This window comes from Corvus cornix, chromosome 1A (assembly GCF_000738735.6).
Source record: "Corvus cornix cornix isolate S_Up_H32 chromosome 1A, ASM73873v5, whole genome shotgun sequence".
In the NCBI taxonomy this organism is placed as follows: domain Eukaryota; kingdom Metazoa; phylum Chordata; class Aves; order Passeriformes; family Corvidae; genus Corvus; species Corvus cornix.
This window is the reverse complement of record NC_047057.1, coordinates 72,940,517-72,954,430: the sequence shown is the minus strand read 5'-3', so window position 1 is coordinate 72,954,430 and position 13,914 is coordinate 72,940,517. Positions and strand designations below refer to the sequence as shown.

The following is a 13,914-nucleotide window of genomic DNA, read 5'->3' as shown; positions in this document are numbered from 1 at the left end:
TGATGTCAAAGAGCACTCCTGTCAAGGAGTGTTTGTATAATAATATCTTGACACTGTAAATTACGTAATCCAAGGTGGTTTTCATCAGAGATTTCTTTTGTGGCTCTGTGCATAAAAAATGGTGTTACAGAACTTTCAGGAGTCTGATACCTGTGTTACTCTTGGCAATGTTCAGGGTCAATATAGTTGCCTATCCTGACAGTCATTGTCTGAGGGTCAGAGAAATGCTGGGGCTTGCAATAGTTCAGTTTTTGTGGCATCCCACATCAGAAATTATTTAAACCTGGCTAAATAGTGTCAATAAGAAGTTGGGAAAATGAGATATAATACGAAAAGGTTGTTAGTTGGTGCAAATAGGCAGAAGAATTTGTGTCAGGAGAGCACATTCTCTACAAAATCTTTAACAGCATGCAAACTTTTTGAGACTCATTGCTCTGGAGTCAGAAAATAGAAGATATGGGACCAAACTTTGTATTTTAATTTCCAGGATGATATAGTAAACATACAGGATAAGGTACAAGAGGCTTTGTGAAGGCCAGGTTAGATGGGGTTTTGAGCAACTTGGTCTAGTGGAAGGTGTCCCTGCCCACAGCAGGGAGTTTGGAACGATGATCTTTAAGGACCCTTCCAACCCAAACCATCCTATGATTCTGTGATGGCTTTTAATGTTCCATCCTGATGATTGTGCATGACAATGTCAGCATCATCTCATGCAGTGGAAAGCTGGAGAAGTTTTCTCCCTGATACTCTTATACCTCCCAGAAAAACTTGTGAAGATAAAACTTGTTTTGAAAAATTAAATATTCAAAATTTAGGAAATGGCCAATGCCACACTGTGTGGTCTTTGTTATTTTTCCTTGTGAGGTAATTTGTATAGCATTTCATAACTAAATTATCGCCTGCTAGTCTTGCTGTTTTCAATATTGCATGACAAATGCTCCAAGAGTGAGCCAGATAGATATGATAAAGATGATAATCATCTAGAGAAATTAGATGATAAAATACTTTTTTGATAGTAGGAAAGCACTGAGTGAATAAGGCAGGATGTATTTGCATTTTTCTTTTTCCCCTGAACAACAGGTATAATAATGCATCCTTATTTCCCACTGGTGGTGTTAAGAAGTGATTAGTTGTGATTAGCATGCTAGAAAGAAAATTGGGGAATTTTTTTGTTTTAATGTCATGTTCAGAATAAACAAAGTATAGAGCCATACACTGAATATCCAAAAACTGGGACTAAGTATCTGTTCATTACTTGAGTCCTGTTTCTGTAAAATAGTGGCAGCCTGTGGTCAAGTGAGCAAGGCCCAGGTCAGAGGAGGCAGGTGAGTGGGTTGAAATGCACTCACAAAGAGAGATGTCCTGTGGGCATTTCCCTCCTGACTTTACACACTTTTTGTGTTGGGGTGAATCCCAAGAGAGCAAATTGTTAATGTCTAACGACATCTATGGGAACTTGTGTCTTTCTGAAGAGATCACTTGGTTAGGCAATGGGAATTGCCTCTCTTGAGGCATCTTCCTCTCTTCATCTCTTTATGATTTTTCATAAAGGAAATAATTTATGAATTGATTCCAACTGAACACTTGCTTACTCAGTGTCAGAAATTTGCAGTTACATGAACAAAGACTAACCATGTAGAGATGGTTAAAAGACAGAAAAATAACTCTCTGTGACAGACTCAAGTTTATACATAGTATAAACTTGTACATAGTATATCAGAGAATTTTCCTGAGCCTTTTACTTCCATTACAGCCTTTTCAAAAAGCTTGTTTACAGTTTGTGGTGTGTAGAGCTGTGGAACTAACGGAGGAGAAAGTTTGGTTGTTTTTTAAATTTACAGTTTTGTGAAAACTAATAGACACGATAGAAGACAGCACAAATGTTTTATCAGTTGAATTTCTGCCTTTGTGGTAGGAAAAGTACAGAAGGTGGGTGAAGTGTTTGTCTTTTGCAGTAAATAATCATAATATATTTTTGTATTTTTGTGTGCATTTACTATTTTTAGGAGACATGAGGCACCCTTGGAGGTAGGAGGGTGGATTAAAATGGGATTTCAGGTTCTCAGGAACTTTTACTTCATGGCCAAAAGTTCTTGGCAACATTAGTATGTGAAATGTTAAACTGAATTTACTGTCTCAATTCATAGGTAAAAGTAGAAAGTGTTTGCTGTGAATTATTTGCTGTTTGATTTAGTTAATATTTTAGGAATATTGATTTGGAATCTTGGTCATAATGTTTGGAATTTTTAGTTACGTGTTAGAACCTTTAAATTAGATCTGTACCATTGTTTTGTTCCCTGTCTCTGGCACACTTTAAGCTGTGTAAGATTATCTTACCTCTTAAAAAACAGGTTTTTGGCACAAGAAATATCAACTTAGAAAACTCTTTTTAATGTGTTTTGTCTTCCACTCCTCTCCATCTGTAAATAGTGGCTATTTCTGTGAAACATTGGTCATCTTTGTTTTAGTTGTAGAAGTTGGCTTTGTCAGCTGATTTTCTGTGGAAGCAATAGAAGTTATAGTACATTTATTTATTTGAGGAACAATCACTCTTTCTTACGTTCTGTAGGTACCTGAAGTAGTCACCCCATCACTTACCACATTCCAGATGGGAAATAATGGCTAAGAGCAGGAAAGCAGAAAGCTGTTAAACCACCTCTTAGTTTATAGTCCCTCTTAAGAACTGTGAGAGCATATCCAGGGTAGTAAACTTAACCTATTCGCAGTCCTGAACCACTTAGAATTTGAAACTGAATTCACACTGGCAAAGATTAATACTGATCACATGAGCTTTGCTAATAAAAACATAGCTTAAGAGGGTGCTGCTTTCTAGCTAAAATGTGACTGTTTCTTATGCAGATCAGTGCAGAATGAAATGTGCAAGTTGGGCTGTGCTCTTAAATTCCCCTGTTTGATACCACACAGGAACACGGAGAGCTAATGACAGGGTCAGTAGTAACAATTAAAGGGTTTAAATAGCCTGTAATCAGGTAAACTCAATGGCCTGGGTAGATGAGAAAGTTCAGTGTTCCCTTCACTCTCAGCAAGCTCACTTTTAAGATTTAATTTTTATCATGCTTCTTTTATACGTTATCACATTTGTTTGTAACTATATTAAAAGAGAGCTGATTTGCAAATCCTGTGTCAGGCAGAGATGAAAGTCAAACTTATGGAAATAAGTTAATAAATGCACTCTTGGTGCATTTGTCACTTTATATGTTGATTCTGCTTCAAAAATTAAATTATTACTTATTTTGGAATTTTTGTACACCTTTGGTGGGCAGGACAAGTTGTATGTGGGCTTTTTTACTGTGAATATAGGAATTCATTATTTGTGGTTAGCTTTTTGGTTAAAGCAGAAAACCAAGATGAATTATTTTGCACAGTGTTGCATTGGGCAAGTAGCCAATTTCATGTGTTCCAGATCTTCATGTGAGTTTGTGGGAAACCTCTAAATGCATTGGTTTTCTCTCTTATACAATAAATGAATCCAGCAGGATTTTAGATATGGTCGTGAAACACGTATTTTGTACAAAACCCACAAAATGGACCAAAGTCACTCAGTCAGTAACTCACATTGCAGGAAGTGGTCTCCAGTTTACACCATATCACATAACGTTCCCTTTGTGTTAGGTGAAAGTATCCGTACTTATGTGCATTATATACAAATAACATGTGTTATGTGCCTTGACTAATAATTTATGTCGTGTAAATAGCCCTTTGGTTCTATAATAACCAGACACACAGACTTGTTGGCTAATTCTCTAGAAAAGAAAATTTATTTCCTCTTCTCAGTAGTGTCTCTTGGGTTGTTGTGGAGATGCTTTTATTAGCAGAGTAAAATAAATCAGGACTGTTCTGACAGTCAAATTGCATTAGGTCTTATAACTTCTTTTGAATTAGTGAGTTTAATAAGCCAGGCTAACAGCCTAACTTTGCTTTCTTTTAAAAGAAGTTTCTTGATTATCTGATCATGTATTTTGGGTGGCTTTAAAGAGCCTGGAGGAGTATTTGTTAAAACAAACAATTTGAGATGTTGGAAACATACCTAAAGCCAGTACAGAAGAACAGAGGCTCTGTCTGGTGAAAACCACACTTAACTCTATACATAGTGTCTCTTAGGAGAATGCAGATGCCCTCAGAAGATGTTACAGGTGCCCCCTCCCAAAACAGTATTCCCAATTCCCTGTATTTGGGAAGGAAGGATTGGAGGAGTTTTTTGAAATTTAAGGTGTAGTTGAAAAGGAAATTAAATCAAGTATTTCAGATTTCCTGCAGGCTGGAAATCCCAAAAAAGCATTTCAGAAACACCAACCAACACTCTTTCCAAAGCCAAGTATGTCCCCTGGTGCTCGCAGCTGTTCATGGAGCTGACACACTTGTCCGTCTCACTGCTGCCACGTCCTCCTGGAGTCTGCATCCTCTTGGCAGGGCATTAATTACACTTCCACTTGCTGTGGAGAGCCCTTTCCAAGGGTGTTGTAATTTGAAGTGCTTATGGGGCAGTAAGGAATCTGGAAGCATTGACAGCCCTAACTCCAAAAGGCTTCGCAAAGCTTCCAGGCTCACCAGGGATGCGCTTGCGTCCAGGTCTCGGGGAGAAGCCCAGAAGCAGGATTTTCACTCTTACGGTTCAGTGACACAGGAGTGTCAGGGCTTGACTGGAAAGTCACTCAGCAGTAGGGAGCCTTTGAAGTGTTCCTAAATGCATTACCTCAGGAAAGGGTTCCACTCTTCCACGAATTTTGGTTATTGGGCACTCTTGCCGACATCTGCCTGGGAGACCTGGGGAGTGCCAGACGTTTTGTTCTAGGATAAAATACTGTCCAGGTTAATCAGCTTTCTGGAATTCTTGTTTTAGAAAAGAAGAAAGCCAAAACAGCTTAGTTTTGACCGTCAGACAAGAGCTGCAGGGCCAAGGCCCTGGAACATGAACCTTTCCTTTGTTTGGGAAACCCAGATCTGTCCCAAGGTCAGTCCCAGTAAAGACAGGCATCAAGACATTCTTCAGTCCCAGAATATTCTGCTCCACAAGTCTCCTGGATTCTACTAGAATGTGGCCTTGGCTTTAAAGAAGCTAATTAAAAACTAGACACTTCAAGGCAAAAATGTTGGGGTCAATAAATGGATATTTTCCTCCAGTCTTATTTTACTGAATAACTAAACAGATTTAGCCAAATGTAATTTTGCTATTTGGTTCCTTGGAAGCAGCAGCTTTCTGCCCCAAGTTTTATACTGCTGCAGTTCTCTCCAATTACCTCTAAAAGCAACAGAGTCCTATACTATCAGATCTAGACTTAGTGTGCTTTGGAGCAGAACATTGGCAGCTTGTAAAACAACTTTCCACAGCTGCACACAGAGGGAAGAAAAGTCTGTAGTCTTATTTTCTGTTGTAGGTTTGTTTCGAGAAGAGCAAGGCCTTGGGTTTTGCAGGCAATCCCGATCAGCAGAATTGCTCCATCAAACCTGCTGTTCACTGGAGCAATTTTGAGCAATTCTGAAACAGCTTTAACTGAGATCAAATTGCAGTTCAAGATCCAAGAGCAGAGGGGCAGGGTGAGAGAAGAAGGATAGTCCTTTGTCTGCTGGTTTAATTTCCAGCATGAATGCTACATTCTTCCTGTCTCTTACATGCTTTTGAATTAATTTTACTAATGAATTAGTGATTTTTGTAACAAACCAAGCCATTAGAAAACAACCCTAAACAATCTCTTCATCGTGATCATGTTATCCTCAGTCCTCTGATACACTTTGTCCCAATAGCCTGATTTTGAAAAATGTATTTCCTAGATAACTAAGCAAAGATAATTTCAGTAGGTAGCCATACTCATTAACCCTGGTCTGTGTGGCTCAGAACTAGCAAGGGCCTGAGCACATCAGCACCATCTGTGCAAATGTCTGACACTTTGCATATTGATGTAGTTATTGAAGGCTATTAACCTGTGATTTCTTTTTCTAGAATATATAGGTTAAACATACCTCAAATAACTGAATCTATAGTCCTATCCCTGTTTAAGAAGTGTATTTTAGGAACTTTTACACTCACATGTGCTCTTCATTTTCTTTTCTTTGAAAGAAGTTAAACTTTTTTTCATATTTCTGCTTCTTTTTTGATTCTGTTTCAGATTTAAAATCATGTAATTTTTTAGGCAGAATTAAAAAAACTAAATTCTTTAAAAATTTTTCTTTTCCTGCAAAGTATGTCCCCGTACTTAAAAGTAGAATAGGACTTGTATTTTCCTGTGTAATAATTAATCCTGCCATTTTGAAATAGGTATCTAGATAGCATTTTGGAATTGGAATAGATAAAACTTTGGAATCGTCATAGAACCTGTAAAATACATACATGTGAATGAAGTGGGTTTTTCTTGAACCCTTTTCTTACAGGCTCATGAGGCAACCCTGGAGGCAAGGGCCAGTCCAGAGCTGAGTGACCGCATGCAGCAGCTGGAAAGAGAGGTAACACGGTATCGGGAAGAATCTGGCAAGGCTCAGGCTGAAGTGGATCGTCTTCTGGAGATCTTGAAAGAGATGGAAAATGAGAAGAATGATAAGGATAAGAAGATAGCAGAACTGGAAAGGTGAGGATGGTATAAAGTTAGAAGAGGAGCAAAAGACCTGATTAACATTAGAGATAAGTCATTTTTCTTTTCTTAAAAACCTTAGAGTACCTGTTTTGGGAAAGTCTATTTAGAGTTTTTCTATCTTTGGTCCTTTATTGTGCTACGTTGTAAGGAAGAGGGTGTCTTACCATGTGCTTTCCTTACCTGGCTGCTCAAAACCAGGCCTGGTATAGGTAGAACTGGAAGGATAAATAGAGTTGTAAGGGAATGGAGAGGGTAGGAAAAGCTGCTGACACTTTGGTGTATTTGTAAAACAGTTTGTTGTTTTGATACAATAAATTCCTTCTTGAGCATGGCTCTCACAAAAACAAATAAGAAAAATTATTTTTAAGAACTTGTGATACTAGTTATTCAGATTCTTCTGATAATTGACCTCATAACTCTTTGTAGTGGTAGGGACACAGGTAAACTTGGGCCCTAGTGAAGCCTGACGAGCAGATTTGCTTTTGTCCAAGCAAAACTCGATTCAGCACTTTACAGCATTTTTCATCTTTCTCTCGGAGCCAGGAGGCTCAGATTTTTTTCAAGGTTATAATGTCCTAAACAAAAATTACAATTTATTATGGTTTAATGACGTGTCACAATATAAGTAGTAGATCTTGGGAAAGACCTGAGTTAGAGTCTGTATTCTGTCATTTTTTCATCTTACAGTGGGCCAAGAGCGAACTTCTGGGCAGTAATACCTGTTTGGGGTTTTTTGTTTACCATTCCCAATGAAAAATCACTAACTTGGAGCAGCAAAGTGGAAATTTGATTATTCCCATTTGCCTAGTGCCAGAATAGTCTTTCTAGTTTCTGTCTTTTCACTATTTAACTACTCTAAAATTTAGTATCAGGAAGATTAGGGCAGCTAAATAGAGGACATTTCAGGCTCTGCATTCAGTGGTTATTTTTCATGGCTTGCTGATTGTCAAATTATGGCCCCCTCTGAATGATTTGAAAAATTCTTTTCTAAGGAGTCCATTCCCTTTTCCTTGAAATGCACAGAGCTCTGGAACAGTTCAGCTTGCCAGCTGTTTCTTCTCTCTCTGTGACTGTAAGCAACATCCTGTTAGTTTTCTTTAAGTTGTTTTATTTCACCAAAATTCTTCGTACCTATGGCATAAGCTCAAACACCCAAAAGTGAGGATATGTTATTTTTAAGTGTCTTCCCTTTTTTCCTAATTGATACATTGTTGAGCCCTTCGGTACATGATGTAATCAGCAGAACATTCAGGCAATAGGTTGATATTGTTGAATGAGTATAGACATGAAAAAGCTACAAGTTATTTGGCTGTGTGATTTTTTCAGTCCTGTTGGGGTCCCCATCTCAGGTGTGACATTCACTGTGTTATTCTCTTCAGGGCAGGCAAGTTGACCAGGGATCAGGTACAAGCAGAAAAAGACAGAAGAAAGACTAGGGGGAAGAAATGTGTTCATAGTTCCTAATTATTTTTTCTTAGTGGAGAAGTAACTACTGTTTAGGGAAAGGAAGTTAGAAATATGAATCATTCCTCAGCCTAATTCCTAGAGAGATTGAAACGGCAGGAAAAGAATTTTCTTACATATGCTTTTAATGAAAGCTGATTTTTTTATTAACATTCAGAAACTCATCACAATTTGACTTGCAGCATCAAACTGAATAGACACAAGTGGCCTATAAACAAAGTTGATAATCTGCAAAGGAAAAATAACAATGAAGAGAAATTAAAATGGGTCTCCTTCTCTTTTATAGATAGAAGCAATTTCACCATCTTCAAAGAGTTAGAAATCAAGCTTTTTCTTCAAAAAGAAGAAAAGAGAGATCTGCAAAGCAGTTATTGTTTGTCATGTTACATGTTAGTTTCTTGCTGTTTCAGCCACAGACCAAAGTCTTACTATGAAAGCATAAAACCCCAAATGACCAGACATCATTCCATAACAATTTGGTAAATACTTTGACTATTCAGTTTTATCCATTCCTTCTTACCACCTGTTCTTCAGTCTTACAAAAAAACCTGAGTGGTCCTCTTCTCTTTTTAACTTATCTTTTCTACCACTACTGAGATAAGACAGAATATGTTTTCTCTTATTTCTAGTAATTAGAATAGGCATTTTGACTCTGTAAAAGAAAAGACTGCTTTTGTCATCGTGTGACTGCCAGCAGGCTGAGCAAAGCAAGGCGGGGAGGGAGAAAAATCTAAGAACATTCATGTTCTATAACCACTCTAAGTGGAAATAGAAAAGGTCTTCCCCATCTAGAGAGCTCATCTGGATATTGTTAGTATGGTGAATTAGCAAAGTATCAACACCTGAAATGATTTTTCAGGTGGCACTGTAATATAATCACAGCACTGGAGCAAGAGATAGAAAGTTCCAGATACATTATAGCGAGGTTTTGATTAGTAGTTTCTCTTTTTCTGAATAATTGTCAGAATTTCTATTTGACCTTAGTTGTTTTCAACTGCTCCCCCAAACCACTATTCCCTGGAAGCTTGCTTCCTTCTTGTGAGTTTTTGCATAAAGCAGAGATTTTATCACACCTATTTAATGTATAGGTTGGTCCTGGTTTTATCTACAATGCTTGTTTATAAAATATTCTTTGATGGCTGAACTTATATATCCAGGCGTGTTACATGCATGTTTTAGAGCTAGAAGAGTCTTGGTTTCCAGGAAAAAATGCGATAATTTTGCCTTTTAAAAGTCTTTCCTAAACTGTGGTCCATGCAGAGTGAGCTAGAAATTATCTTGACTTCTAATGCTTCTACAGCTGATCAAACTCTGCTGTGCAAAGAACCTTAGTGCCTGCAGAAGCAATTGTCAGCAAGCTAAACAGCAAATATTCCTGTGCCTATCAGAAACAGTCAGTATTCCATGTGGAGCAAGATGAGAAGAAATAAGTCACATTCAGAGAATAACTGTACTAAAAAAAAAAGGGATTTTTCAAAAGAGAGAGTCTCTCTTCCCTGCAGTTTTCCCTTTTGCTAGTTCTGTGTGACAACTAGACCATACGTTGTCAGGGAGAGAGAAATGGTGTCACAGTTTCATCCACAGAAGGGATGCATCGCCTGTTAGGGAGGTGTGTGTCGAGGAGCAGAGAGAAGTAGGGAGAGGAAGATGAAATAAAAAGCAGGAAACTGTTCTCTTAAGCCTTTTCAGTGCAGGCAAAGCTGCCATGTGTTTAAGTTAACGTAAAGAGGGAAATGCTTCCACTCTTCAGTAGCTGTTGCAATTACTGAGTGGGAGATGTTGTTTGACAGCTGTGAATAGGACAAAAGATATTAAAAAAGAAGTGTTAAGTATGGTGCATGCTATGCAAAAGTTTGAAAAATATTCTCGAGTCAACACAAGGTTGAATGCATGAGCTCATTGGTATATATTCTTTGTGGGGAGGATTTTGCTTTTTCTTATGGGAAGGTGGGCCCTAAGTTCACATTTCTTCTTGGGTGAACAGCCCTGTAAGTTTTGTTTCTGTCCCCTATTGTGGTGGTGTAGAGGGTTTTGTAGCTGTCTGGTTATTCACTTCTTTGTAACTAACTGTTTGCTTTTTGTATTGCCATTCCATAACCTCCTGTCTCTCCGTAACTTTTCATTTTGTGTTCTGTTTCCTTCCTCGCTTTTTCTTCCCACTTGTCCCGTCCCGCCCCGGTCCCCTGAGTTGTGTTGTTTTGTTTTGTCCGGGGGGTGTTTGTGACTGTGCCTTTCCTCAGAAAGCACGGCTCCCGCAAATTGCACCCTCCCTACCAGGTGTCGGTCCCTGCACCGCAACACGTAGGGGGGTTTGTGTGGGACTTCCTGGGAAAGTGAGTGCCCTACAAGGCTTCTGTTTCCTCCGGGCTGGAATGTCGCCGCTGGCTGCCCGGCTGCTGCTGCTGCTGCTGCTGCTGCTGCTGCTGTTTGGGGCTGCTGCAATTCTGCTTTTTTCCTTAGGTCAAACAGGAACTGCTTGTGTCAAATACAAGTTCTGGTTGTGACCACAGTCCAAAGGATGTTTGCTGCTGTTCTCCCTGATTTAAACCTGACAGAAGCTGTTGCTTTTTAATTCTAATTCTCTTGCTGTGTTTTACCTTTGGTTCTAATCTCTGCTACCAGTTCTGCCTGAAACAGCTAAAACTCAGTGTTCAAGTGTTCTCAAATGTGTCATTGATAGAGGTCAGTATTGACTTATTCTTGAGGTTTGTAGTGATGACTATCCTGTAATAAGAAAACAAACAATCAAAAAGTAATGCTCCTTATTTGGGACATGGCCATCACAGCCTTCAGATGGGTATTCATACACATACCTCTTTGTGTGCACACACTGTGGAAATAAGAACGGGCTTTGTACTTAGAGGTGGCAGTAACTATATCTGTATATGTTGCTTCAGAAGTAAGCACTGAGTGAATATATATGGAAGTCCTGGTTCCAGCTGCAGGCTTAAAATCGATTTTCATTTGGCATGCTCACTACATAAGATAGGCAGTTCTTGTAAGGACACGGGGTGTTTTTTTTTTGCCTGAAGGAAACTTTGCTTTGGAAACAAAGGAAGACAGCACTCAGCTGTGGAATACCAGCAGTCCTGTTAAGGACAGCTGGAATTACTGGCTATTTTAAGAAAGAGAATTTGGAGAGTTTTCCTGAAAAGAATTTAAGGATGCCCTTTTCAAGAAGAAGCCTTCCAACTTTTGATTTGTAGCAGCCAAAAGGTACACTCCTCATCCTAAATATTTCTTCTCAACAATAAATAAAAGATTAAAAAACATTGAGGGATCTCAAAGGAGTGCTGAAAAATGTGGACAGTAGAATGAAGTACCTTATTTTGTCTGTCTTTAAGACAGATACATTTGGTTAGTGTTCTGTGAAGGATAGATGGAGAGAGAAATTAGCTGTATTTTCCATCAACTTTACAGTTTCCTAGAACAGTGTAAAGGAAACTGTACTAGTAAATTATGCCCTACGCTTAAGTCAACAATTTGAAGCTGAAATACTTACTTTCAAACTGCTACTCATATCTTGGAATAATTGTCTTTGGTTTTTAAGTTTGTTGTTTCTGTGAATTTTTCAGTAGTTTTTTAGAGAATTCCTAAGCAAGGACCACACCAGTGTATATAAATAATTTAAAGATATGTTGTAATTTAAAGAAATTAAAGAAAGGTGTTTATGAAGTCATAATCGTCACCATTAAAGTTAACCTTGAGAGACGGTATGGCTATAATTCTATATTGTCTTAACTCATTCTAGTCCTCCAAAAATAAATTGAACTCTGATTCAGGCATTGGAAAACCTGAAACAATTACATATTATTTTAAAATACTTCAGTCCATTTTGTTGCCATAAAACATAAAAGCAAATCAAATATATTTATCTTATGATTGCATGGTATTATTACAAGGCAGAATCTGTTGTTGTTGTTGTTGTGTTTTTCATCCACTTCCATCAAAAATCTGTACTTTAAGCAAATATTAAAATTCTAAGGTAAATTGCTCAAAATTTAGCATATTCCAAGATGAAGATTGCCTTATAATTTTAATTCACATCTTGTGTGAAGTGATATAATCTTGAACCATATGTGAACAAATTTTTTCCACATGAATGCTGCCTTTTTTGAAGGACACAGCTGAAATTCTCCCCCCAAACCCCCAGTTAGTTTGAACCTGTCATGGGAAGTAGCAGCACAACGGTTTAATATTTGGCAAGCAACTGAGGACAGGGTTTTGTAATGGAAGGAAGTGGTCAGGCCCATAATTAGTCCAGCTCCACCTCTGAGCACACGGATCTGTTGAATATTAAGATTTTCATAATTTCCCAGCTAGGAAAGGAAGAAGTAATTTCTTTCTTCTCAGTCTTGCTTTATCTTCATACAAGATCAGCATTACACCTGAAGTCCCATATCAAGTTTCACAGAGGGAGAACAAAAACCATTTCATATTAGTATAACATCTTTAAAGAGGTAAGAATAAAAGATGCAGACACATTTGCTTACAGGTATTTAACTTCAGACATTTGAAAGTATGCTGACGTTCAGAGAGCGTCTGCCTTCTAGAAGTCAGCCTTTGTTAAAGTGCCTTAAGATCAATGCTCAGACTCACTAACTGCTTTTGAAACCTGCATTTAAGGAAAGAAAAGAGACACAGAGACACTGCCAGTAATTGCAAATCCATCTGCAGAGAGCACCAGATAAAAACCCCATCACAGTGATTTTACGGTGACTCCTCAATCCATCCTCACCTTTTTCATATAATGGGATATCCTTTTTCGATTTGTTCTTTATTTAGGTGTCCTTCATTTCCCATTCTTTCCCTCTTCCTGTGTTTGGGAGAAACCGAAACTTTGTGATATTGCAGAAACAACTGTTCTGAAATACAAGGTTGAAGAACCCCAGTTAGTCCATGGTGAGAGGTCAGGGCTGGTGCAGGCTTTGGCTGAATGAGCTCGCTGTGTTATCCCCTCATTGAACCACCTAAACGTGGTATTATGTCCGTGTTCAAGCAGGCAGGACTGACACTATTAAACAGTGGTTCATGTCCACGGAACTGAGTACAGACCAACTCCTTTGTTACATTCAGCAGTGGGCTGAAAGCATGGTTTGTCTGCTAATCTAAGACTAAGGAACTGATCTTGGATCCTCTAGGAAGGACCCTGCACTACAGAAATACCAGTAACAAGAAGCACTGATTGTGAACTTTTTTGAAGGCTTCTTTTCCTGCCAAATTCTCCTTAGTGCCGAAGTCCTGCTTGTTTTTATCACTAAATCAAGGTGGTTTTCAAGCTCTCCCTATCATGCCTATTATGCCTGTAATGAGTATAGGAGTTGTCATTTGCCTTGTGTTGTAGCAATGATGGATTTTATTTAGCAGATATCTTCTAATCCAGCTGATAGATCAGTAGAGTGTAAGAACTGTGATATAATTTAAATAATTATAAACGTGAGGAGAAAGAGCATCACGTAAGTAATGAGTCTAGTCTGCATATCAGTTTCATTACCTTCCTTTACTACATCTCTTCAAAAGCTGTTTTTTTGTAGCTTTGTTTCAGTCAATATCTTTGAGCAATATGAGAGTATCCATACTCACAAGCTAGTCCAAAAGGAGTAAAAAATCCCACAAAAACTCTCTTTTATACAAACGATACAGTGAAAATAAAGGTGTCAGATCCTGACATTATCTTGGAGTACAGAAAGAACAAAAAGAACATACAGTAACTGCCAGTAAGCCAGTGAAAGAGTGATTTTAGTGCTGCGTTGTGGCCGTGTGTGGCTGGGTTTGGCCTCTTAGATCCACGCATGCATGTGTGCATGGATGCACACACAAACCTTCTGTCTCTGTCTCTCCATCTCTTCCCTATCCCTCTAAA

General features: G+C 38.4%; 1 protein-coding gene across 14 annotated transcripts in view; it reads left to right on the top strand.

Moving 5' to 3' along the window:
• Positions 1 to 13,914, top strand: part of ERC1 (ELKS/RAB6-interacting/CAST family member 1) — a 282,238-nt gene that overhangs the window by 110,450 nt on the left and 157,874 nt on the right. For all 14 annotated transcript variants that reach the window (XM_039570271.1, XM_039570277.1, XM_039570270.1 and 11 more), the window contains one exon: positions 6,388 to 6,581. In XM_039570271.1, coding sequence (XP_039426205.1) covers positions 6,388 to 6,581 — 194 coding nt within the window. The remainder of the gene's footprint in view (positions 1 to 6,387; positions 6,582 to 13,914) is intronic.